Source organism: Pogoniulus pusillus, chromosome 37 (assembly GCF_015220805.1).
Source record: "Pogoniulus pusillus isolate bPogPus1 chromosome 37, bPogPus1.pri, whole genome shotgun sequence".
Lineage (NCBI taxonomy): Eukaryota > Metazoa > Chordata > Aves > Piciformes > Lybiidae > Pogoniulus > Pogoniulus pusillus.
This window is the reverse complement of record NC_087300.1, coordinates 1,763,376-1,787,160: the sequence shown is the minus strand read 5'-3', so window position 1 is coordinate 1,787,160 and position 23,785 is coordinate 1,763,376. Positions and strand designations below refer to the sequence as shown.

The window sequence follows — 23,785 nt, the reverse complement described above, 5'->3', positions numbered from 1 at the left end:
GGCCCGTCTCGACCTGTCCCGATCCTCACCGCTGGGAACCCCTCTGCTCCCCCTCTCTGCTCCGGCCCTCCTGGGTCCCTCCGCTCCTCCCCGGACCTCTCCAGCCCCGCGCCCCGGTCCCGGGCTCCTGCCGCTGCCACTGGCGGGCGCAGGGCGCCACCTGCTGGTGGCCGGGCAGGGCCGCGGGCCCGCGGGGACAGGGCAGGGGGGACATGCTCCATCGGCACCCCCGGACCCCGCGGAACCCCGAGGTGCCGGGCGATGTCCTCTCGCCCCGCTCCGTGTCCTCGCTGCCGAGACGAGAGGAGCAAGGGGTGAGAGACTCTAGGCTGGTGGCTGTCCCCAGGACCCCCAAGGTTTTGGGGTGCCTCAGGGCTGCACAAGCATCCCGCATGAAGGCTGGGGCAGGAGCTCCAGGCCCCAGCCAGGCTCAGGAGCTTAGGCTGACGTTCCTGTGCTCCAGTTTCAGCACTGGTCTTGGTGCCCAGGCTTGTTGGGAGCCCTGGGCTTGTCCCAGCCAGGCTCCTTCAGCCCAAGGGCTGCTCCCTGCCTTTCTCCCTTCCCAGGAAGCAAGAGTGATGTCCTCTGTCTCTTTCTCTCGAGGATACAAGTTGTCCCACCAACATCAAAGGCAGGGGCTGTGGAGGTTCATCCTTCTCCAGTGCCATTGGGGTCAGCAGGGATGGAGGGGCAGGACTGGGGATTCATTGTCCCAGACCTTCTGCTCCAACACCAACACACCCCCAGGCACAGGAGCAGAGGCTCCTACAACCTACAGCTCTTGGTCATGTCACCTTCCCCCTCCCTGCCGGCGTCAGGGACCTCTCCAGCTGTTCCCAGGGTGAGGCAGGATCTTGTCCCAGCCTCGGCAGGCTTGGGATGCTTTGAAGGTGAGAAAGCACCAGTGGAGAGGGCTGGGGGGGACGCAGCCCTTTCATCCCAGCCTCTCCAGGCACTTTGCAAACAGGCCCCAAGAGCCTCTTGCTGCCCGTGCCAGCTGCACAAACACGGGTGGGGGTGTAGGGGGTGTGGGTGCTCCAAGGGCTGTGCCACAGCAGGTGACAACACTGGGGGGGCCACTCACAAGCCAGGCCAGCATCTTGCTGTGCTCCCCCCCCCCCCATTTGCAAGGTGTTGGAACAGCTCCACAGCCAACACTGGGCATGTGCCCTGGGCACTGGCACAGCTCCACAGGAAGCTGGCACAGCTCCAATGCCATGACGCAAGGCAGCTCTCGGGGTCCTCGTGCCCTTTGGATCCCCACCGACAGCAAGGCTGGACTGTGACCCCTTCCCCACGGTAGACAGTGCCCTTGATCCTCATGGGTGTCCTTGGGGTCACCCTGATCTGGGCACTTGGCCTCTGCCTCTGTCTGTCCCCATCCTGCTGCAGCAGCAGCTTTCCAGCCAGGTCTGCTGTGCCTGCAGGATTCCCAACTGCCTAAGGACAGCAGAAGCTGTGAGTCCCTGTGCCGACGTATCCCAGCCCCTTCTCATCCTTCTCAGTCCTGTGACACGCTCCTCAGGGTCCCACGCAGGAGAGGTGTGGGCATGAGGGGCGTGGGTGGCACTCGGCAGTTGCTGCCACATCCCCTTTGTCCTGCTGAAGCTGTTGGGCAGCTCTCTGCATGAGCCCTTGTGAAACGCCTGCCCAAGTCCCTGCCCACACCACCGCAGGGCACAGGAGCAGCACAAGACTGCCCAGTCCCGAGTGGCAGGGGACAGTCCTCACAGCCCCGGGGTCGTGCTAGCGCTGGCATCCTGGGGGTGCAGCCACCTGCTCTGGATTCAGCAGGCAGTGAAGTCCAGAGAAAGGAGAGGAAAACACAGGATGGGCTCCAGCCCTGCTGCCTCCTCATCTGCACTGCACTTATTTTGCCCCCAGCACACCCTGACCAATGCCAGGAGACTCCCCCGAGGTCTGAAGAGGAGTTCTGCACGTGGGCAGCACTGTCCCCAGACTGGGGAGCCACACTGAGGCTGGCCTGTAGTCCCCCAGCAGGTCTGAGATCACCTTACTGCCAGTTTGCCCCCAAGCCTGTGCTGCCTCTCCTGGCTGGCCCAGCCTGGCAGGGCTGGCTGGTTTCAGGTGTGCTCACTCTTGCTCAGCTCCTGCTCCAGGCTGTGACGGATCTGTGACAGCAGAGAGGTGTGGGTGGCAGGAAGGACGGCAGCACCCACTGCAGAAACCCCCATTCCTGGCCCTGTGATGTTCCTGGGGTTGAACCATGCTCCTGTGGCTCAGCCTCATCCCTAGGGCCAGCATTTGCAGCCCAGCCCCTGAAATGTCACCCTTAGAGCCCAGTGATGTCCCCAGCTCAGGAGTGTTGAGGACAGGATGGTGCAGCACCACTCTCAGCCAGGTGTTTGAGCTCTAGGTCATCACACTGAGCTGGTCCCGGCGCCAAGGGTGACTGTGAGTAGCCCAGCTTCAACCACTTGTAGGTAGCATGGTGGAAGCTGCTGCACCAACATCCCCACTGGGATCAGCCTTCAGCAGCTTATTAATTGCTGTGACTATCCCTTAGAGCATCTGCTTGGGTGGAAGGTCTAAAATCTTCTCCCCCACTCCCTGGGAATTGTGCAACACCAGATCTGGGGGAGAAAATCCTCCTAAGCCAGGGAAATCCTGGCCTCGCCACTTCTCCTCTTTGGTATGTAAGGCAGAGCTGCACCTATCTGCGGGCTCTCTGCCCCGGCCCCAGCACAAAGGGCCGCTCATTGTTCCACTCAAGCCCCCTTTGTCCAGGAGGCAGCTCCTCCGAGATCTGCTCAAGGACAGGAATGTCAAAAGCATCAGGAGCTGAGGAGCCCCTGAGACAAAGGGAGCAGAGCAACAGCGCCGGGGCCAAAGACAATGAGGAGCTGAGGACGAGACGACCTTGTCTCCGGAGAGCCTGGTCCCTGCGGGGCAGGCGAGTGCCACCTCTGCTCCCGTGCCTTCTCCGTGGAGGGAAACTGAGGCACAGTGTTGGGGGGGGTCTGCACCGAGCCTGGAGGATGTTGGCTCAAACATGTCCCCCTGGCAGATCCTTGGTCATATGTGCTGGGGGAGCAGAGAGCTTTGGGGTACCCAAACTTGTGGCTCGGGGGTGAGGCAGGGCTGGTCTCAGGCAGGGGCACAAACCCGCACGGATGCCCCCAGCGATGCTGCCTGGAGGACATCCTGCTGGGCTCGATGATCTCAGAGCTCTTTTCTAACCAAGACAGTTCTCTGATTCTCTGGCATGGTCCTCCCCGGTGAGAAAGCGCCCAGGGAGGGCCCTCTGCTCTGCACCAGCACCCAGAGGGTGCTGAGGGAGAGCAGAGGCCATTTGGCTCATCACATCTGTGCTGGTAGAGGTGGGCATAAGCCCACCCTGATATAAGGCTCCTGGAGGACTTCCAGCTCACACCAGGATGCCTATCCTGGGGCTGCCCAGTGCCAGGTGCACTCGAACCACCAGAGCACAGCGGCTTCAGGAACCCAAGACAGGTCTCTGCCAAACTGGCTGGCAAAGTGGCATTGCCCACACCTCACTCTCCTCTTTCTTCAAGCTGTTTTGTGTCACTGAACACACCTGGACAGCCCAAAGCCCTGTGCAGGCCATGGTGCCCGGTGGGTGGCATTCCTGGGTGCCCGGCGCAGGTGGGCAGGGGGCAGTGAGGCGTGGTGGTGCCAGGGAAACCCCCAGCAGAGCTGTGTGAGGGGACGGAAACTGTGAGTCAGTGGTGACACCGGCACAGTGCTCATCGAAGGGGAAGTGCCTGGAGCTGTTGTGCCACCACTCCACACTGGGGTGCACCCACCCTGCCTGTCCTCAGTGCCTGCTCAGGCTCTGCTGCACCCCAGGTCCCTGCTCGGTGCCCACTACCCACCCAGCCTGTCCCCGGCCCCATGTAATTGCAGCTCCACATCCAGCTCCAGGTGGCAATCAGGTGATGGCAGTGGTGCCACGCTGGCCCTGCTGGCTTGGCCCAGCTCTGCAGCCCCATCTCATCTCGAAGCATATCTAAGGGTGATCTTTGAACCCTGTTGGCCTGAGAAGAGCTGGTGGCTGTCACTATGTGACATGGCACTGGCACAGCCATACCTACACCTGCTCCAAGAGGTGCTGGGATCAATGTCCACGCAGCCACCTAGGACAGAGGACACCACTGGTGGCCCAGGGAGAGGTGCCTGAGCCACCATCATGCACCAAAACTATTGTGTAACAACCAAAGGCCATGGGCATTGGTGCTGGGCGGGGGGGAAGCCCCTGCTTCACTTCTGCCCCCCCATGGATGGGGTTGAGTGGGGCCATGCTGGGGCTGGCACTGAGAGCTTCCAGTCCCCAACCTTTACTAGATAGTGCCACTGGGAGCCGATGGGACAGGGAGGGTGACAGTATCCAGCTGCGGTCCCTTGAAGGACAACAGAGTGTCCTCTGCCAGGAATAAGAGCATCTGGGGGGGAAATGGAGGGACGGGGGGGGTGCAGAAAGGGAAAGGATGAAGGACTGGCATAGAGGGAAGGGATGGAGTGAGGTCATGAGGGATGGGAATGAGGAATGAGGGAACAGAGACTTGAGGGGAGGAGGAATTGGGGGATAGAAGGAACAAAGCAATGAGGGTGAGGGATGGGGAATGAAGGGTTGGAGATGGAGGGATGGAGGGATGAGGGGACAAGGATGAGGGACAAGGAAATGGAAGGATGGGAAATTTGGATGGAAGAGTTGAGGGATGAGGATTGAAAGCCGCAGAGTGAAAGAGTGGAGGAGGATGGAGGGAGGAGAGGATGGAGGAGTGGGGGAAAGGAGGGTGAGGGATTCAGGAATGGAGATGGGGATTGGGATTTGGAGGATGCAGGATTGGGGGAATGAAGGAATGGGAGAATGAAGGACTGAGGGAGTGGAGGGAGGAGGGGATGAGGAGCCGAGAGGTGGGAGAGGGAGGAGATGTAGAAGGCGACTGGGGCAAGAGGAGCGTCGGGACGAAGGTGCTGCGCGTAGGGCTGAGGAGGGAGGAGGACTGTGGCCCGGGGGAGGCGGAGGCGCGGAGCGGGGCCACTCCCGGGGCGGGGCGCTGCCGGTACAAGGCCGGCGCGGGCGGAGGCGCGGCCCCATTCATCGCGCACGGCATGGCCGGGGGCGGCGGCGCCGGCGCGGAGCGGGCCCGGCCCGGAGGGTTCCTGCCGCCCGCCTGCCGACAGCCTCGCCGCAAGGTGAGCCCCGGGACCGGAGGAGTCGGGATGGAGCGAGCCGGGGTGGGACCGAGACTGGTCGGGGAACGGGGGCGCTGGGACGCGTTTGCCGGACGCGCTAACGCCGAGCCTGCTTGCAGGAGAACCGGGAGCGGCTGTCGGTATGCAGCAAGCTGTGCTACGCCGTCGGGGGGGCCCCGTACCAGATCACGGGCTGCGCACTCGGCTTCTTCCTCCAGATCTACCTCCTGGACGTAGCACAGGTACGGCCAGACCCAGAGCGGGGACACTGGCACCGGGGGTAAGGAGAAACTGGAGCTCTCGGTGCCTCTTTGCCCTGTGGAGGGATGCGCCCGGGGCTTGCTGCTGGCCAGACCCTCGCTGCAATCGGGGAGCAGGGGTATCGGTCACGCAGTCCTGCGGGGGCTCGGTGCGGGGGCTGCGGGGTTCTCTCAGGCAATACCACTGGGTCGTGGTGTAGGTCCTGCGGGTTTTGTCCCGGGAAACCACAGCGATTTTGGCTCGATGGAAGCAGGCAGAGAAGCACCCTTGAGACACTTGTGCTGGCTGTAGGCGGGTTTTGGGGAGCTCTGCTCTGAGATGGGGAGCCTGGTGTAGGAAGTGTCCCTCCAGCACCGTGAGAGACTGGGATGCCATGCTTCAAAGCCTGCTTGAACAAAGGACCCCAAACCCCACTCTACATGGGGGCCTCAAAGCTCACTGAACGAGAGGCAGAAGCCGAGGGCCCCATCCCCTGCTCCCAGTGGGGTCTCGGTGTGGTTGGGAAGTTCTTGAGTAGCCCTGGAAGGGGAGCCAGGGGCACAGGGCTGTGGGTGCCCTGACACAAGATCTTCTCCCTGCAGCTGGATCCATTCTATGCCTCCATCATCCTGTTTGTGGGGCGAGCCTGGGATGCCATCACAGACCCCATGGTGGGCTTCTTCATCAGCAAAACGTCCTGGACCCGTGTCGGCCGCCTGATGCCCTGGTAAGAGCCTCCCGTGGCACCTCACATCCCTGCCTGATGTGTCACAACCTGCCAGTCAGCCTTGGGTCTCCTTTGGCATGAGGTGTGCCAGGGCAGGATGTGCTGACTCCCTCTCTCATGCCACGTGCCCCCAAAATCCCAAAGTGGTGCCAACAAGCTGGGGCTTGGAGTCTGTAGCTGTTACTCTGGTCCCAGGGTGTCCCTGTGCAAGTGCCCGAGCTGTCCCCTGTGTCACTGCCCCTGCAGCAGCTCCAGCCTCCCTAAGAGCTGCTGGGATGCTGGACTTTGGTCCTTTGGTGATTGCAGAGCCCCTGGCTGGCGATGCAGCCGCGCTGCCAACAGAGCAGGTGGCATCGCACCCTCAGGGAGGAGGGACGGGGGTGTGTGCATGGTCCACGCGTGGTGGTGTGGTGCCAGCTGACGGTCACGAGGGTGCCCTTCTGGAAGGGAAGCAGCTGTCACCGAGCTGGCTGTCTGCACGTGGCTGCTGCTGCTGCTGCCCTGGAGTTCAGGCTGCTGAGCTAAGGAATGTGGAATGAAGCTGGAGTAGGTGGGATGGGGTTTAGGAAGCTCCTGCCTGCAGCCAGGGCAAACTCAGGACATCTACAAACACCTGTGCCTGTGTGGGAGGCTGAGCGTTGTAGGCTGCCCGTGCCCAAGTGTGGGCACGGTGGCATGTCCTGTGCTAAAGCAACCCACGGCCCGGGCACTTGTGGGACTGCTGAAATACAATGCAGCGGAGAGGGTGGGCATTGGGGGGGGGGAGTGGAATTAGAGGGACACAGTCCTTTCCCTGCAGATTATACCCTCTGCTTCCGGGGCTTTCCTGGAATAGCTCTGGGCAGTGGCAGTTGGCTGCTGGTAAAGCCAAGCTCCGAGCGTGGCCTGAAATAGTCTCTCAGCGGCCGCATGTGCGCCAGGGGCTGGGGTCCGGAGATGAGGGCTGCGTGGGGCAGCCATGCGCGTTGCCTGCGCTGCTGCAGCGGCAGGGGGAGGGGGAGGATGCGGATGCGGTGCCTGCCTTCCTCCCGGCGTCCTTAAAATCAGCCAGAGCCTGCGACTTGTGCTGGGCCCCTCAGCGCTGCCCGGCCAGCCGCCTGCCAGCAGCTTGCTGGCTCAAGGGCATCCTGCTGAGGTCGGTTTGGATGGAGTTGAGCTGAGTTTAAGCCTTCTGAAGCTCGGGAGCTCGTGGGGCCGCGCAGCCCCGGGCCGGGTGGCTGCAGAGCCGCTCGCTCTGCTGCCTCGGTTTCCCTCTGTGCAAAGCCAGCAGCTGCAGGTGCTGCGGGGTGGTTTCGGAGGCTGCTGCCCGACCCCAGCGCTCAGCACCCACGAGGCGACTCTGCTGTGTGCAGGGCTTTGGTGCTCGAAGTTTCTGCCGGGCTCTGAGGCGTTCGTTGTGTGACACCAAGCTCCGGCAGCGCCTGCTCGAAGCTTGGGGCTGTTTTGACCCCTTGGAAGGCAGAGAGGACTTCCCCCGGGAGCCATCAGCTCTTTCGCTTCTTTCTTTCCGAAACTTTTGGGTATCTTTTTTTCCCAGCAGCTCATCCCCTAAGCCGCCTCCTCCACCCCTATGACCTCAGGGCTCTCGTCCTGTCCCCAGCCCCGGGCTGAGTCTCTGTTTCCTTGACCACCTCGGACCGCTCCGTGCCTAAACCGTTCCTGGAAGTGTCGGTGCCCGAGGAAGGCAGCGCTGACCTTCCTCCCGCGGGGCAGCGCCTGTTTGCAAAGGGTTAAAATGCCGAGCAGGGAGGGGGTGTGGGAGCCGGGAAGGGCTGCTTTGAGCCGTGGCACAAAGGAACACACCATGGCTGGGTGGCCAATGAGCGGGCGAGCGCGTCACGGGCAGCCTCCTCCGGGCGCCTTAATCACCTTGGCCTCGGTCAGGGGTAACTCGAAGTCGAGTCGCTTGGCCCAGGACTTGTTGGTCACCCCCCCTGGCATAGGACTCAGCCCTCCAGCCCCGAGGCGGGTGGGCTGGATGGGGCAAGGGGGGGTTGGCACATCCGCCGCGCCTGACGCGGTTCCCGCCGCCGAGCTTTGACGTCGTTGCTGGTTCGAAACTTTCCCTTGGCTCTTCCACGTATGCGAGGGGTGATAAGCAGGGCTGCGAGAGGAGTGGCTGCAGCTGGCTCCCCCCTTTTCCTTCCCCTCCCCACTGCCGTCGGGGGCTGACGTGCGCTTGGAAAAATGTGCATGTGTTCGGTCCTGTGCACTGCCTCTGCCTGCTCTCCATCCAGGCAGATTTAGCTCCTTGCTCCTCACCCCACGCCCCCATCCCCCCACCTTCCCTGTATATTTAAACGTTGCGTCCTGTGCGTCAGCCCTGGCGGAAGGATCCGGCTGTGCCGCGGCGCCGGAGCTGTCGAGGGCCAGTCCTGGCCGTACAAGGCTCTGTCCTGTGTCCGGTTCTCCTGGCATCGTTCCAGGGTGCAGCCTCCATCCAGCGGTTTGGGGAGCACCACGGTGCCTGAAACCTGTCCCCGTAGCAGATGTGGGGGTAACCTCCACACCTGGCTCACTGACCTCCAGGAGCAGGAGTTGACCCCCTGAGTGATGGGGGGGACCTGGGTGCTTGTGGTGTGCTCGGGCTGCTGGTGCAGGGTAGAGCTGTTTCCTGGCTGGGCTGCAGCAGGGTTACAAGAGGTGCTGGATGGAGTGGAGAGATGCACTGAGTGGCTCCCCACTGCCATCACCCTCGCTGATCGGTCCTGCTGGGACTGCTGCCAGGGCCCAGGGCTTGAGCAATCCACCCTTAGCCTCCCTTGTGCTTTGCATCCCGTGCCCCTGTGCCTGCATCTCTGGGAAGCTGAGCAGGGGTCAAAGAAGGAGCCAGGCTGCTGCTGGTTTGCCCCATCCCTGCCAGAAGGCAGGTGAGCCCAGGGCTCTTGGGAAGGCTGGCAGCAATGCCAAGCTGCTGAGAGGCACTTGGCTGGGGAGCATGCAGGGCCCCTTGCTTGAGGGAGGTGATTGCACCCTGCTGAGCACACACCAGTGCTGCCTGGGGGAGAGGTTGGGGCTGAGGGTGGGAGCAGATCAGTGGCTTCCACCAAAGCTGGGATGTCTGCTTCTGCAAATGCAGCTTTTCCCTGGAATTTTGAGTCAGCTCTTCCCCTCCTCACCCTCTGAGACCTGAGCTGCTGCCTCCAGCCTGATTTGAATCATCCCTAAGTGCTGGAGCAGGGTGAGCCACCCCAGAACAGCTCAGGAGCCCCCAGATCAGATGTCTGAACCTCACTGGATGTGTGGCAGGGGGGAGAGCTGGGCTGGGGGGGCAAGGAGGGGTTTCCCCAGGCACTGTGCGCTTGTGAGGCTAATGTTGTGTCTTCCCAAAGGATCATCTTCTCCACCCCGTTTGCTGTCACTGCTTACATCCTCATCTGGTTCGTGCCAGACATCTCCAGGGGCCAGGTGATGTGGTACCTCATCTTCTACTGCGCCTTCCAGACCCTCGTCACGGTGAGTTGGGCTCTGCACACACACCAGGGGCTGCAGAGGATGGATCCCTGCCTTCAGCTCACTGGGCTGTGTGGGAGGGCAGGTCCCCAGCCCTAGGCTAACTCTTGTGGTGCTGTTGCAGTGCTTCCATGTGCCCTACTCGGCGCTGACCATGTTCATCAGCAGGGAGCAGAGCGAGAGGGACTCGGCCACTGCCTACCGTAAGAGCAATCTCCTTCCCTTCCTGCTGCTGCTCAGCAGCTGGGTTCTATGTTGGGTTTGGGACCTAAGCAATGCAAGGGCAGAGAGCTGAATCCGTGGGGGAATTCAGAAGGTCCCCTAAGAGAAGGCAGCACTTCCAGAGCAGTGGGTGCCCTCAGGGGAAGGCTGGCAGCAGAACGCAGCCTGGGATGCTTGCAGCCTGACCTCGAGAGGTGTGGATTGATAGAATCTTAAAATCAGTCAGGGTTGGAAGGGACCACAAGGATCAGCCAGTTCCAACCTCCCTGCCATGGGCAGGGACACCTCCACTACATCAGGCTGTCCAGAGACACATCCAACCTGGCCTTAAACACCTCCAGGGATGAGGCTTCCGTCACCTCATTGGGCAACACATTCCAGGCTCTCACTACTCCCATGCTGAAGAACTTCTTCCTCACATCCAGGCTGACCCTCCCCATTTGCAGCTTTGTTCCATCCCCCCCCAGTCCTACCTGACAGCCTCAAAAGTCCCCCCCCAGCTTTCTTGTAGGCCCTTTTAAGATCCTGAAAGGCCATAATAAGGTGACCAAACAGACTAAACCCCATAGCAAGTTTAAAGCCTCTGCTGCTGCATTTCACTCTAGTCTGGTGTTCCTAATGTCTGGAACTGCCACTTGAGGACAGGGTAAGGGCTGGGAATGGGCTCAAACAAGCCCTGGGTAGTTTCCTACTGGTCTAAACACCCTGCCACTGTGAACTTTGCAGCTGAGGCATGGGTCCTCCTCCAGATGCCTTGCTGGAAGGGCTCATCTGGTCACAGGATGGTGTGTGATGAACATCATTCTGAGCTTGAATTGCAGCTCTGTTGAGCTCTTCCCCAGCTCCTCCAGCACACATCTTTGTCTGGTCTGGTGAGAGCTGAGCTGATGGGGAGGTGGTGCCTGCCTGGAGCAGATGGAGGAATCTGAGCTCCTGAGTCTTTCCTTGTGCTCTGTAGAGCAGCAGGACCAGCAGGACCAGATGTTGGCCTCTCTCCCTGCCTCAGTTTCCCCAGCCCTCTTTCCCCGTGGTTTTAGCACTTGGTGATCTGAAGGGAGCTGTAGGATTGCTGAGCTGCCTGGAGAGGGGCAGGGAATTGCAGCTGGGGAGGCTCTGCTCTGGAGAGGGGTTTTGCACCCATGCCTGGAGTGCCCACTGACTGAGACCCACTCACCTCTCCCTCCAGGTATGACAGTGGAAGTGCTGGGCTCTGTGCTGGGCACTGCCATCCAGGGCCAGATCGTGGGCAAGGTGGATACCCCCTGCGTGGAGGGTCCCCTCTTCACCAGCAAGCCCAACTCCTCGGTGGCCATGGAGGAGCTGAACATGACCCGCGACACAGGCTCCCTCACTGACACGGTGAGCCAGGGCTGGGCACTTGCTGGCAGCCCCAGACACCTGCTCCTTGGAGTTCTGACCCAGCAGGTGGCTGGGAGGAGCCTCTCCCCTCACTGCTCCCCTCTCTTGCACAGAGAAACGCCTACATGATCGCTGCGGGGGTCATCGGGGGGCTCTACGTCCTCTGTGCCATCATCCTGTCGGTGGGCGTGCGGGAGAGGAGAGGTGAGGCTTGGGGCATGCCCCAGGCGCCTGGGAATGCCCCCTGGCTGAGGTCTTGGAGCCTGCCCTGGAGGAGAGGGGCAGCTGGAGCCTCAGCTCCAGCATGGGTACCTTAGCCCTGGGTATGAGGGCCTGGGGAAGGTGCTGCAGGAGGGCAGTGCCAGCAGGACATGCTCCAGCGCAGCCCTGAGGACTTGGCTCTCTGCACTGCCACAGATAAACCTTATCTTGTGCTGTTTTGGCTGGCTAAGGTTGCTGGTGTCAGTCAGGGCATCCCAGGGTGAGGTGATGTCCAAAGTCCAGTGTCTTCTGTCCTTCCTTCCCTCTGCTTTCAGCTCTGCTTGTCCCGTGCAGATCACCCAGACCATCCTCACCTCTCCGTGAGGCTGAGGGCAGGGAGGTTCCTGCAGGCATCACTCTGACTCCTTTGGGGTGGGATGCTGAGGTGGGCAGGGCTTGGTGCAGCTCAGCAGCAGGCATGAGGCAGTGGAGCCCTTGCACCTGGAGGTCTAACATGGTCTAACTCTGCTCCCCAGAGTCGTCCCAGCTGCAGTCGGACGAGCCTGTCTCCTTCTTCCAGGGGCTGAAGCTGGTGATGAACCACGGTGCCTACATCAAGCTCATTGCTGGCTTCCTCTTCACCTCGCTGGCCTTCATGGTGAGCACAGCTGGGCCTGGGGGACTGCAAGAGGGACCGGCAGCAGCTCAGCTTGGGCACGGCTGAGCAGAGCAGGACACAAAAGGATGCCTGGGGGCTGGGAGTGTGTGAGGCAGCAGCTCAGGGAGCCGGAGCTGCCCCGGGCAGAGGAAGGATGTGGCCTGCTGGCCTCGGATGGGTCAGTGAATGGCTGCTTTCTTCCCCTGCTTTGCCTTGGGTGCAGCCTTGTGAGGAGCAGCACATCCCCCTGCTGCCTGTCCCCCCTAACCACTGCCTGCCTCCCTCACAGCTGCTGGAAGGTAACTTTGCCCTCTTCTGCACTTACACCCTGGGCTTCAGAAACGAGTTCCAGAACATCCTCCTGGCCATCATGGTGAGTGTGGCCCTGTCCTGGAGCTCCTCCAGGACTGCAGGGGAATATACTGTGGGTCCTCCCCAGGAGCTGCTGTGGGATGGATGCTCCCTGGGCTGAGGAGTGGGATGCTGTGAGGCCACTATGGTCTGCTGCAGGAACAGTGGCTGAAGGTCTCCTGGGAGGGAGAAGGAGCTGCCAAGTGTCCTGCAAAGACCAGACAGGCTGGCAGGAACAGCAAGGTCTTTGTTCCCAAGTGAAGGCAGCCAGAGATGGAGGAGATCAGGAGTCATGGGGACCTTTTGTCCAAATCCTGCCACTTATCTCCCTCCCGCCCAGCTCTGAGAAAAAGCTCTGTGTTTGCTGCCAGAATGAAGGAGCAAAACAGCTCCTTGAAGGCCCATCCGAGTTTGCCTCATCCCTGGCAGCCCTTCCCATCCTCTCTGCTTGACGAGATGAGGAGGTACAAGGTGCCAAGGTCTGGCTCTTGTCCACGCTGTGCACAGCAGCGACAAGATCAGGTCCCTTCCCAGCACTGAGGATTGAGTTAAGTCCTCCCTTTGTTTGGGCAGATGTCCTGGAACCTGCTGGGTGCCAGGGTGGAGGAGGAGGTGGCCCCACACACCTGCTCCAATTGCAAGTTGTCCTTCCTGGGAATGGAGGCAGGTGAGGGATGGGGCGAGGGCGGCAGCAGCGTGGCTGTGCCAGCCCTGCGAGTGTGGAAATCAGAGCTGCTGGAATGGTGATGGGGGAAGGCTGTGTCCAGGAGCTTCTCCACCAGAGAAGAGCTTGGCTAGCAAGTGCCACCATGACCTCCTCTTCCCTTAGCTCTCGGCCACCTTGACCATTCCCCTCTGGCAGTGGTTCCTCATCCACTTTGGGAAGAAGACTGCTGTCTACCTGGGCATCTCGGTGAGTGGCTCCCCCCAGGTGCAGAGTTGCACATCAAGGTGGTGCTCCCCACATGGCTTGGGCAGGGCTGTGTCCCTCAGAGAGCCCAGAGCTTGGCAGGGCCTACTGGTGGTGACAATTTGGTGCCTGTCCCTCACCCTGCTCTTTGTGCTGTCATGGATGTGGCCAAGGCCAGCAGGAGTGTGGCTGCCATGGGGCTCTGGGGGGGAAGCTGCACTGCTGCTTCCTCAGCTGTCAGACATGTACACAAAAGGCACCATGGAGTCCAGCCATAGCCTAACAACTCTCAGACCATGTCCCCCAGCTCCTCATCCAAACACCTTTAAACCCCCCAGGGTTGGTAGCTCCACCACCTCCCCAGGCAGCCTGCTCCAGTGCCTGTCCCTGCAGCTGGAGGTCTGCTGTGCACGGGGAGAGAAGGGGAGAGGCCAGAGGGCACTGCTGACACAGCCTGGTTTCTGTCCCCTCTCCAGTCTGCCATCCCCTTCCTCATCCTGGTGGCCGTCCTGGACAGTAACCTCATCGTCACCTACATCGTGGCTGTTGCTGCTGGGATCAGTGTTGCAGCTGCCTTCCTCCTGCCCTGGTGAGTGTGAGGTCCTGGCACTCAGCACTGCACCTCAAGACCCGGGCAAAGTGCTTCCAGGGCCTGCTGGAGCGGTTGGGAGTCCCTGGGAGGCCTTTTCTGTGCTGTGTTCAACCCAAGATGGGATTCCCAGCAGGCAGAGGAGACGTTTGTTGGCTCAGTCCTTGTGTTCACCACCTCGCTCTCCACACAGGTCCATGCTCCCAGATGTCATAGATGACTTCAAGCTGCAGCACCCTGACTCCCATGGCCACGAAGCCATCTTCTTCTCCTTCTATGTCTTCTTCACCAAGTTTGCCTCTGGGGTCTCCCTGGGCATCTCCACGCTCAGCTTAGAGTGAGTTCTTGCACGAGAGCCAAGGGGGAGGGAGGGGGACAAAGCCTCACACCTCTGCCTCCAGGCACCACTGCTCCCCGAGGGCTGGGAGCGAGGTGGGAGCTCCAGATCCCACTGTGGCTCCAAACCTCTCCCTTCGGGGGCAGGTTGGCATCCTGCAGAGCTCAGCTTCCTTGGCCTGAAGGTGCCTTTGTGTCGCCAGCTTCGCAGGGTACCAGACCCGGGGCTGCTCGCAGCCCAGCGAGGTGAACACCACGCTGAAGATGCTGGTGTCAGCCGTGCCCGTGGGGCTGATCCTGCTGGGCCTGCTCCTCTTCAAGCTCTACCCCATCGACGAGGAGAAGCGGCGCAAGAACAAGAAAGCCCTGCAGGAGCTCAGGTGGGGGCAGCGCTCTGGGGGCAGCGTGCAGGGTGTGCCAGCCAGGGTGGGGAGGCAGCATCAGGCCCAGGCGGGTTGGGACACACTGTGACTTGTCCTCCAGGCTCCGTGGGTGATGGGCTGAGGCAAGAGCTGCCTTTGCCCTCCCAATCCTGACTCCCAAAGAGGTGGTGTGAGGTGCTTGAGACCAACGGGAACCTGCCCCAGCTGCCAAAGAGAACTTGTCTGGGCACTGTGCAAGGTGGTGCCCTCCCTCCTGAGCCCTTCAGGGGCACCTTGGCTCCAAGGCAGATGTTAGGTTATGGTTGGACTCAATCTTAAGGCCTTTACCAGTGAGGCAACTCTGGCTCAGAGTTTGTTTTGGTTGGCAAAGCCCTCCAAGATCATCCAGTCCAACCCCCTGACCCAACACCACCCTGGCCATTGAACCATGTCCCCAGGTGCCATGGCCACAGGGTTCTTGAACACCTCCAAGGGTGATCTCTCTGCTCTGCTCTCTAAGGCAGAGCTGTGCTCACAGGCAGACCTTGCTCCATGTCTCCTCCTCATCCTTTATTTCTTGCCCCCACCCCCTCCAGGGAGGAGAGCAACAGCAGCTCAGAGTCGGACAACACAGAGCTGGCCAGCATCGTGTGACCCGGGCTGGGTCCATCCACTCGCCCCAGGGCTCTCCAAAGAACTTGTCCCCTCCAGAGCTGGCCCAGCCTGGTACTGCCATAGGTGTGCAGCGTGAGGAGCAGCTGGGAGAAGCCCCAAGGAGCCTGCAGTGCCTGGGACACAGGATCTGTGCTGGTCTTGTGCCTTCCACGGGATCCACACAGCGCTGGTAGTGTACATTACACGAATGACCCTCGGGGACTTGTGTGTGCCACCAGAACCAAGATTCCCTGCTGGGTCCTGGAGAAAAGAGAGCAGAAAAGCTTGGAGTCGAGATCCTCTTGGAGTTGGGATCCTGTTTGCCACTCGTGCCCCGTGGGGCCAGGGGCAATGGTTGGTGTACATTACACTGTCAATGTGGCCGCGCCGAGGACGTGAGCTCACCTCTGCTGCCTGTACATAGGACACTGACTTGCAAAGCTCTTCTCCTTGGGGTTTTTTCTAGACCCCAATTAACTTAAGGATGTAAATAAGCAGCACTTTGCTGTCTGTATATACCTGTACAGGAGCCCACCCCCAGGACCTGCTGGTGTTAATAAAGGTGGGAGAAGCCAGGGGCGTGGGCAGAGAGGACTGGAATTGCTCTGGGTTTGGCTGTGGTGGTTTTGTGGATGTCAGCAAGCTCAGGCTTCCCTCACATGCTGGGTGAGGTGCAGGATTCGACTTCTCCCTCAGCTGGAAGCAGAGGAATTCCCTAATCCAGGCAGCAGCCTGTGCCCAGCAGCCCCTTACCCTCCTCTGCCTCCCTGCTCGCTGCCTGCACTGCAGCAGCCCAACAAAGGCTCCTTTCTCTTCTCCCTTTCAAGAGGGGGTGGAGGGAGGAATGGAATCAAAGTGAGGGCTGAGGAGATTGTGAGCCCAGGGCTTGGAAACAGGGCAGAGGCAGCTGGGGAGCAGAGAGAAAGGGAATGTGGGCTGTGGGTGACACCCAACACTTCCTGCCAGGGCCCAGAGCTGGGCAAGTGCTAATCCTCCTGGATATTTATACCTTGCTCCTGCATTCCACTCCCCACAGCAGCGATGGGGAGCAGGAGAACTGTCCTGCTCCAGCAGCAAGTGTGGTGCTGAGGGCAAAAGGAGGATGGAGAATCATTTTTGGTCGGGGAAGACCTCTAAGGTCATCCAGGGGTGGTGACTCCTCCACCCCTCTGGGCAGCCTCTTCCAGTCCCTGACCACACTTGCAGCAACCTGAACCTTCCCTGGCACAATTTCAGGCCCTTTCCTTTCAGTCTATGACCTAATACCAGGCAGAAGAGACCAACCCCTGACCTCCTTCCAGGGATCCAGAAGGTCTCCCCCCAGCCTCCTTTTCTCCAGACTGAACAACTTCAGGTCCCTCCACCAGACCCTTCCTCAGCTTTGTGATCCTTTTATGGACCCTTCCAGCCCCTCAATGTCCTTTTAGGAGCTAGGGGCCCAAAACTGACCCCAGTATTGAAGGTGTGCCCTCACCAGTGCCCAGCGCAGGAGGGCAATCTCTGTCCTGGTCCTGCTGGCCACACTGTCCCTGGCACAGGCCAGGATGCTCTCGGTCCCCTGAGCAGCCGCTTGCAGAGCTGGGGCAGATGCCTGTTGTGAGAGGACTCTGCAGGCTCTGTCCCGTGGCCCCTGCACGGCAGGGACAGGACTTCTGCCTCTTGTTCAGCACATTTGTCACACCAAGGACCTCGTGGGGTCAGCCTGAGCTGAGTGCAGCCTCCCTGCAGAGGAGGGGCTGGGGGGAAGGGAAGCCTCATCCTTAGCTCCACATTTGGGTACAAAGGACTGGAATGGGGATTGGGGGTGTTAAAAATAGCCAGAGGGATTAGACCTGAGCTGGGAATACTTAACTGGGCCCCACTAGGCCACCACGGTGCAGGTCGTGGAGAGAAGCAAAAGGGACGATGCAAGGAGCTGGCTCTGTGCTGAGCAGGGGCAGTGTGAGGCATGACCTGGGTGTCCCTTGCTTCCCCCAGGGATGGAGTTTACGGCAGCGCCGTGGCAGTGTGCTCTAGATCCCCTGTGGCTGGGCAAGGGGGTGCCATGTGCACCCTCAGGGGGGAGGAGGAGGGCAGTGCTCCAGCCAAGCAGAGAGCTCCGGATTGTTGCAAATGTACTGACCCCTGCCCTGGTCCTGGCCAGGCTTTGGAGGAGTCATCCTGGCCCTTGCTATGACCTGGCTGCCTCCAAGGGGTGTGGGCAGCATTGCTGTCTCCAAGGATCTGAAAGATTGCTGCTGGCTTTCCAAAGGGCTTCAGCAGGAACCAGAGACGTTTTCTTCCCTGCCTCCTCCTCCTCCTCGGCTCTGTGGGGTTCTCAAGGAGCCTCCGTTCAGGTTCTTTTGCAGCCAGCTTAAGAGACTAAAAGCACACCGAGCTTGAACTGGGGCCCAGACCTGCCCAGCTGAGCACACCTCTTCTGCTCCAGGCTTTTCTGAAGATAGGTGGGGAAGAAGGAAAAGTGACTGTGGGAGTTGAGAGCACTGAGCCAAGGGCAGGACTCCAGCCTCGAGGCAGAGACTGTTTTGCTTCAGCCAGGATCACAGAGAGCTTTCACTGCGAGCAGGCAGAGAGCTTCTCCAGTGTGGGGATATGCTGCCTGCACCTAGAGCTGGCCTCCAGCAGCAGCTGTGCTGCAGCTTAATCCACACTGTCCTCCAGGATGGAGCAAGTGTCTGGGAAGCAGCTCCCTGCAGAGCTGGAGCCCCACGGCTGCTGCGTCCCTGGGCTGAGGCAGGGGCAGAGCTGACCCTGTGAAACCACAGCCAGGAGATGGGAAATGCAGGGGGGCAGCTGTGTGCTCAGCACCTGCTGAGCCAATGCCTGCACCAGCAGAGGGGCTGGGGCTGTGCTGCCATGCGTGGGGCTGGGGTCAGCCCCAGTGCCCAGCTGATGGGCTTCAGCTGGCTGCTGGGGCAAGGGTTACCCTCTGGTGCCATGCACCTGGGGAGTCCTGCCTCTGAACTCAGGGGGCTCTGCTGGGGTGCAGGCTCAGCTTCTAGCACCCAGAGCTTGCTCAGTGGGGTGAGCCCCAAGGGGTGTCCCTCTGTCTCCACTGACACACATCAGAGGGTGTCAGTGCACCCCACAGCCCTCCCAGAGCCTCCAGTCAAGCTGCAAGCCTGACCTTGAGCCCTGTGGAAAGCTGCTGGGTGCCCGGGGACCAGGGCTGAGCCCAAGCTGGTGGGAGGCTTTGCCTCTCCTGCAGCACAAAGCTCTCAGAGGGGTATTTTGGGACCACAGAGCTGAGGGGAGCCAGCAATGTGCCATAGGACCTGGATCTGATGGGGGAAAGTGGAGAAGGGAGTCTGGGAGGTAATGGAGCTTTGAGTCTGGGGAAGAGAAGACAGAGGGGACCTAATCAATGTCTGTAACTACCTGAGGGCTGAAGGTCAGGAGAGAGGGACAGGCTCTGCTCACTGCTCCCTGGGACAGGAGCAGCAGCAGTGGATGGAAGCTGCAGCACAGGAGGTTGCAGCTCAGCACAAGGGGAAGCTTCTTGCTTGGAAGGGTCCCAGAGCCCTGGCACAGGCTGCCCAGAGAGGCTGTGGAGTCTCCTTCTGTGGAGCCTTTCAAGACCTGTGTGGATGTGTTCTTGTGTGCCCTGAGCTGGATTGTGTGGTGCTGCTCTGGCAGGAGGGTTGGGCTGGATGAGCTCTTTGTGTCCCTTCCAACCCCTGACACCCTGTGAGCCTGTGACTGGTGCTCACCTCAACTGCAGGGCACTTGTCCTGGGAGGTGTCTACTGTGGAGGGGGAGGAGACCAAGCAAACATCAGCTGCAGCCTCCAAAGAGCAGAACATGAACCTGCAAAACTTGCACCCTCTTGACAGTCACCAAGAGTGGCTTTGCCAAGAGGCAGGTCCCCTCCTGGTGGAGGCAGCAGGAGTGTCTGGAGGGACAATCCCCGAGGTGAGAGTGGCCAAGCTGTGTCTATTTACCTGAAGCAAAGTGGAAGTGTGAAAAGTGTCTCCTTGCAGAGCAGGAGGCATAACCTCATAACCCCGAATCTTATCTGCAGGGAAAGAGCAAAGATCCCTGGGGTTTATGTCACAGCAGGACAGGTTAAGAGCTGCTGCTGGTGCAGGAACCTGTGTGCTCCCCCTGCAGCAGAAAACACCCAGGGCTGCTTTCATGGACACTTCAACCTGAACCATGCCCAAGCTGCCACAGAAAGGGGTGCTGGGCAGTGCAGCCACCTGCTGGTACAGGTTCTGGGGGGGGGGGGCTGGATCAGAGAATCACAAAATCAAGCAGGTTGGAAGAGAGCTCCAAGCTCAGACAGCCCAGCCTAGCACCCAGCCCTGCCCAACCAACCACACCATGGCACTAAGTGCCCCAGCCAGGCTTGGCTTCAACACCTCCAGCCACAGCCACTCCACCACCTCCCTGGGCAGCCCATTCCAATGCCAATCACTCTCTCTGACAACAACTTCCTCCTAACATCCAGCCTCAACCTGCCCTGGCACAGCTTGAGGCTCTGTCTCCTTCTTCTGCTGCTGGCTGCCTGGCAGCAGAGCCCAACCCCACCTGGCTACAGCCTCCCTGCAGGCAGCTGCAGACAGCAATGAGCTCTGCCCTGAGCCTCCTCTGCTGCAGGCTGCACCCCCCCAGCTCCCTCAGCCTCTCCTCACAGGGCTGTGCTCCAGGCCCCTCCCCAGCCTTGCTGCCCTTCTCTGGGCACCTTCCAGCACCTCAACATCTCTCTTGAACTGAGGAGCCCACAACTGGACACAGCACTGCAGGTGTGGCCTGAGCAGTGCTGAGCACAGGGGCAGAAGAACCTCCCTGGTCCTGCTGCCCAAATGGATCCAGCTGGGATGTAGCCTGGGAAGCTCCGGGGAGAAGCAGGATTGCTGGAGCAGGGCTGTGCTGGGGGCAGGGGTGCTGGGCAGTGGGTGATGGTGAGCAGGGCCACCTCACCAGCACCAGAGTCTGTCAGCAGCTGGAGAAGGCAGAGTTAACCCAGGGCCAGCTGAGTAGCCTGAGGGGCACAGGACAAAAGCATTCCTGCGTAGAACTGTCCCTAAGGGTCACTTTGTGCCACCTGGCTGAGGTCACTCACTTCATCGGCAAACAGAAACTGAAGGCTATCGACCTGTTTTGGGGGGCTGCAGTTAATGATTTACAAGCCCCCTGCTCCCAGAGGTGCAGGCAGGCAGGTGCTGCAACACGTGGCAAGGAACTGCTCTCACAGCTACCGAGAAACTCCCTGCTCTTCCCGGGAAGAAAGCTTCAAGTGGCTTTTACTAGGAACTGAGATGCTGAGTGCCAGCCAGCGCTCAGGCTTGGCCTCAGCGAGAGATGGCTCCAGGAGCTCTGCCCTAGCCCCTGCCGGGGCTGTGTTTGCTGCTGTGGAGGAGCCTGGAGGCTGCTCAACATCACAAAGACCTGGGCTGGAGCTCAGACGAGTTCCTTCCTCACCCCACGACGGTGCTCTCCTGCTGCTGCCGCAAGCCAGAGGCACTGCCCAGGGCACACAGAAGCATTTTAACCATTTCCTGTCTGCTTCATTTTAGCCTTCTCACAACTAAAGAAGAAGGAGCAAATATTCCCGTGGTGCTTGGAGGAAAGGAGGATGAGGCAGCAAAGCATCTGGCAGCAGCACCAGGAAGCTGTGAACTCTTTGCCTGCAGCCAGGACAGTGACTGCCACAGGCTGACGTGGTTTATGGGCACCAGGATCCCCTGCAGAGCACTGACCTGGCAATAGACAGCACTCCTATGACCCAGCCTTACCAGGAACTTGGTCTGTGTTCTTTCAGGAACCACATTCAGCTGAACTGACCCACCCCAGAAGCAAACACGCCAGGCTGGGGCTGGGTTGCAATATCCCCAGTGAGCCACATTCTTCCTCTCCTCCTTCTCTGGTTGTTTCTGGTTCCTCTCCTCAGTCTTGCTTCCTCCTCACAGAGGGAGCCCAGGAAGAGGACTTCTGCCTGTGCTCACCAGCAGGGTCACCACTGAGGCAGGGCATGGTTGGGACTTCACCACTGTGACCTTTATATGATGCTGGAAGTGAGAGCAAAGAGGTGGTTGCATCTCATTTGCTGTTTTGCATGGTGCCAGTTGACCCTAAAGTGATCAGAGCCTAGAGAATAAATCTGCTGAGCAGCAACTGAGGGAGCTGGGGATGGTTAGTGTGAGGAAGAGGAAGCTGAGGGCAGACCTCATTGCTGTCTGCAACTACCTGAAGGGACATCGTGGAGAGGCTGCTGCTGGGCTTTGCTCACAGGGAACTGGAGACACAACGAGGGGGAATGGCCCCAAGCTGAGGCTGAGGAGGTTTAGATTGGACATTAGGAAGAAGTTTTTGATGGAGAGAGTGGTCAGGGATGAATGAGCTGCCCAGGGAGGTGCTGGAGTCACCCAGCCTGGAGGTGTTTAAGGGTGTTTTGGATGTGGTGCTTGGGGCTATGGTTTAAGGTGAATCCTGTAGAGCAGGGCTCTAGGTTGGACTTGGTGACCCTGAGGGGCTTTGCCAGCCTGCATGCTTCTGGGATTCAGTGATTCTGTGACTGATCTTAGGGGAGGCAGCTGCAAGAGGCAGACCAGGCGCTGAGAGGGGGGTAAACGAGGCCAGAAAACCAGGCAAACAGCAGCACTGACTGCGGGAAGCTGTTTGTCTGCCCTACAGGCTTCAGCCTAGGAAGGATGCTGTGAGAGCAGTGGTGCGGGTCCAGCTTGGCTCTGTCTGCTTTGCCAGGGCAGTGGATGGGAGCTGGGGAGCAGAGAGAGGAGAGAGGGGAGAGAAAGAGGGGAGAGGGGAGAAAGAGAAGGGTGAAGGGAGAAAGAGAAGGGAGAAAGAGAAGGGTGAAGGGAGAAAGAAAGAAGGGAAGGAGAGAAGGGAGGGAGAGGAGTGTTGAGCTCCCCAGGGAGACACACAGCTCCTACCCCCTGTCTGCTCAGCAGCACAAAGCCCTGGAAGGGTTTTGAACGGCTCCAGAGCTCGCAGGAGCACGAAGCTGGAGGAGACAGCCTCACTAGATGTCAGCAGAGCCACGCTCCCGGCCGCCAGCCTCCAGCCCATCCCGGGCTTGGCTCCAGCTGGGATGCCCCAGACGGAGCGCGGAGCTGCGCCGGGAGCTGAGCGCTGGCCTGGCCTCGCTCCCAGCGCAGGCTGTGACCATCTATGGTAGCAGCGCAGAGGGCAGGAAGCGCTGCAAGGCTCAGCCGACCTCGCGGGGGGTTCTCCTCCTCCCCATCCTGTCAACGTGTCCCAGCCCTCGCTGGGGCAGATGCTCTGTCTGTCCGTCTGTCTGCACAGACCCCACGCTCCCTCCGCAGGGCTGCTAGGACCCCAAAACGCAAAGCAAAGCTACACTTCCCTCCCTGCCCTTTCTCTAACCGTGGCAGCAAACACTTTCCTGGAGCAAATCCTGCCCCAGTGGTGAAAGCAGGCAGCAGAGCCTCCCGTGGGAACAGTCCCGAGTGGAGCTCCTCAATCCAAGTTATTTCCCCCTTGCCCAGGTCAGTTTCGGTCTCTGCAGAAACAAACCCGGGACAATATTTACCTCCCCTCTGCAAACCCCTTTGAGACTCTCAGATCGAGGAGGGTCTGTGAACAGGGGGCTGCAAAGTGCCTGTACCCCGGGAAGCATCTAGGAGTTGTTTGATGCCTGGGACGAGCCAGCACACAGCAGCAGCAGCCTTGCTACACAAAGCCAGCAATGACAAGAACCCCTGGCAAACAGCACCGGGGGCCCAGACTGCCCCCAGACCTGCTTGGGGGGTATCTCAGCTACCACATCTGGGGCTCTAAGCCCCTCCCAGCCCCTGTGTGGGCATCTCGGGCACTTTGAGGCTTCTGGAGATGCCAAATCCCTCTCCAGTGCTCCCTGAAGCCAGGGGTCTTGAAGCCTCCCCAGTCCCTATCATGGAATCACAGAATCCAGCAGGTTGGAAGAGAGCTCCAAGCTCCTCCAGCCCTGCCCAACCAACCAGACCATGGCACTAAGTGCCCCAGCCAGGCTTGGCTTCAACACCTCCAGCCACAGCCACTCCACCACCTCCCTGGGCAGCCCATTCCAATGCCAATCACTCTCTCTGACAACAACTTCCTCCTAACATCCAGCCTCAACCTGCCCTGCCACAGCTTCAGGCTGTGTCCCCTTTCCCCTTCTTCTGTCCCTGGCTGCCTGGCCACAGAGCCCAACCCCACCTGGCTACAGCCTCCCTGCAGGCAGCTGCAGGCAGCAATGAGCTCTGCCCTGAGCCTCCTCTGCTGCAGGCTGCACCCCCCCAGCTCCCTCAGCCTCTCCTCACAGGGCTGTGCTCCAGGCCCCTCCCCAGCCTTGCTGCCCTTCTCTCAACACCTTCCAGCACCTCAACAGCTCTCTTGAATTGAGGGGCCCAGAACTGGACACAGCACTGCAGGGGTGGCCTGAGCAGTGCTGAGCACAGGGGCAGAAGAACCTCCCTTGTCCTGCTGCCCACACTGCTGCTGAGCCAGCCCAGGATGCCACTGGCTCTGCTGCCCACCTGGGCACTCTGCTGGCTCTGTGGGGGAGCCTCGGGCACCTCGCGGCTCCTGGATCCCTCCC

General features: G+C 60.3%; 1 protein-coding gene across 1 annotated transcript; it reads left to right on the top strand.

Moving 5' to 3' along the window:
* Nucleotides 1-5,097: 5,097 nt before the first annotated feature.
* Nucleotides 5,098-15,843, top strand: MFSD2A (MFSD2 lysolipid transporter A, lysophospholipid). The gene is made up of 14 exons (XM_064172520.1): nucleotides 5,098-5,181; nucleotides 5,301-5,423; nucleotides 6,024-6,148; nucleotides 9,481-9,604; nucleotides 9,726-9,804; nucleotides 11,010-11,182; nucleotides 11,296-11,386; nucleotides 11,920-12,041; nucleotides 12,331-12,414; nucleotides 13,222-13,305; nucleotides 13,779-13,891; nucleotides 14,085-14,228; nucleotides 14,431-14,607; nucleotides 15,186-15,843. Exons 1-14 carry the CDS (start codon nucleotides 5,098-5,100, stop codon nucleotides 15,241-15,243), a joined length of 1,581 nt encoding a protein of 526 aa, XP_064028590.1. The 3' UTR covers nucleotides 15,244-15,843.
* Nucleotides 15,844-23,785: the final 7,942 nt, after the last annotated feature.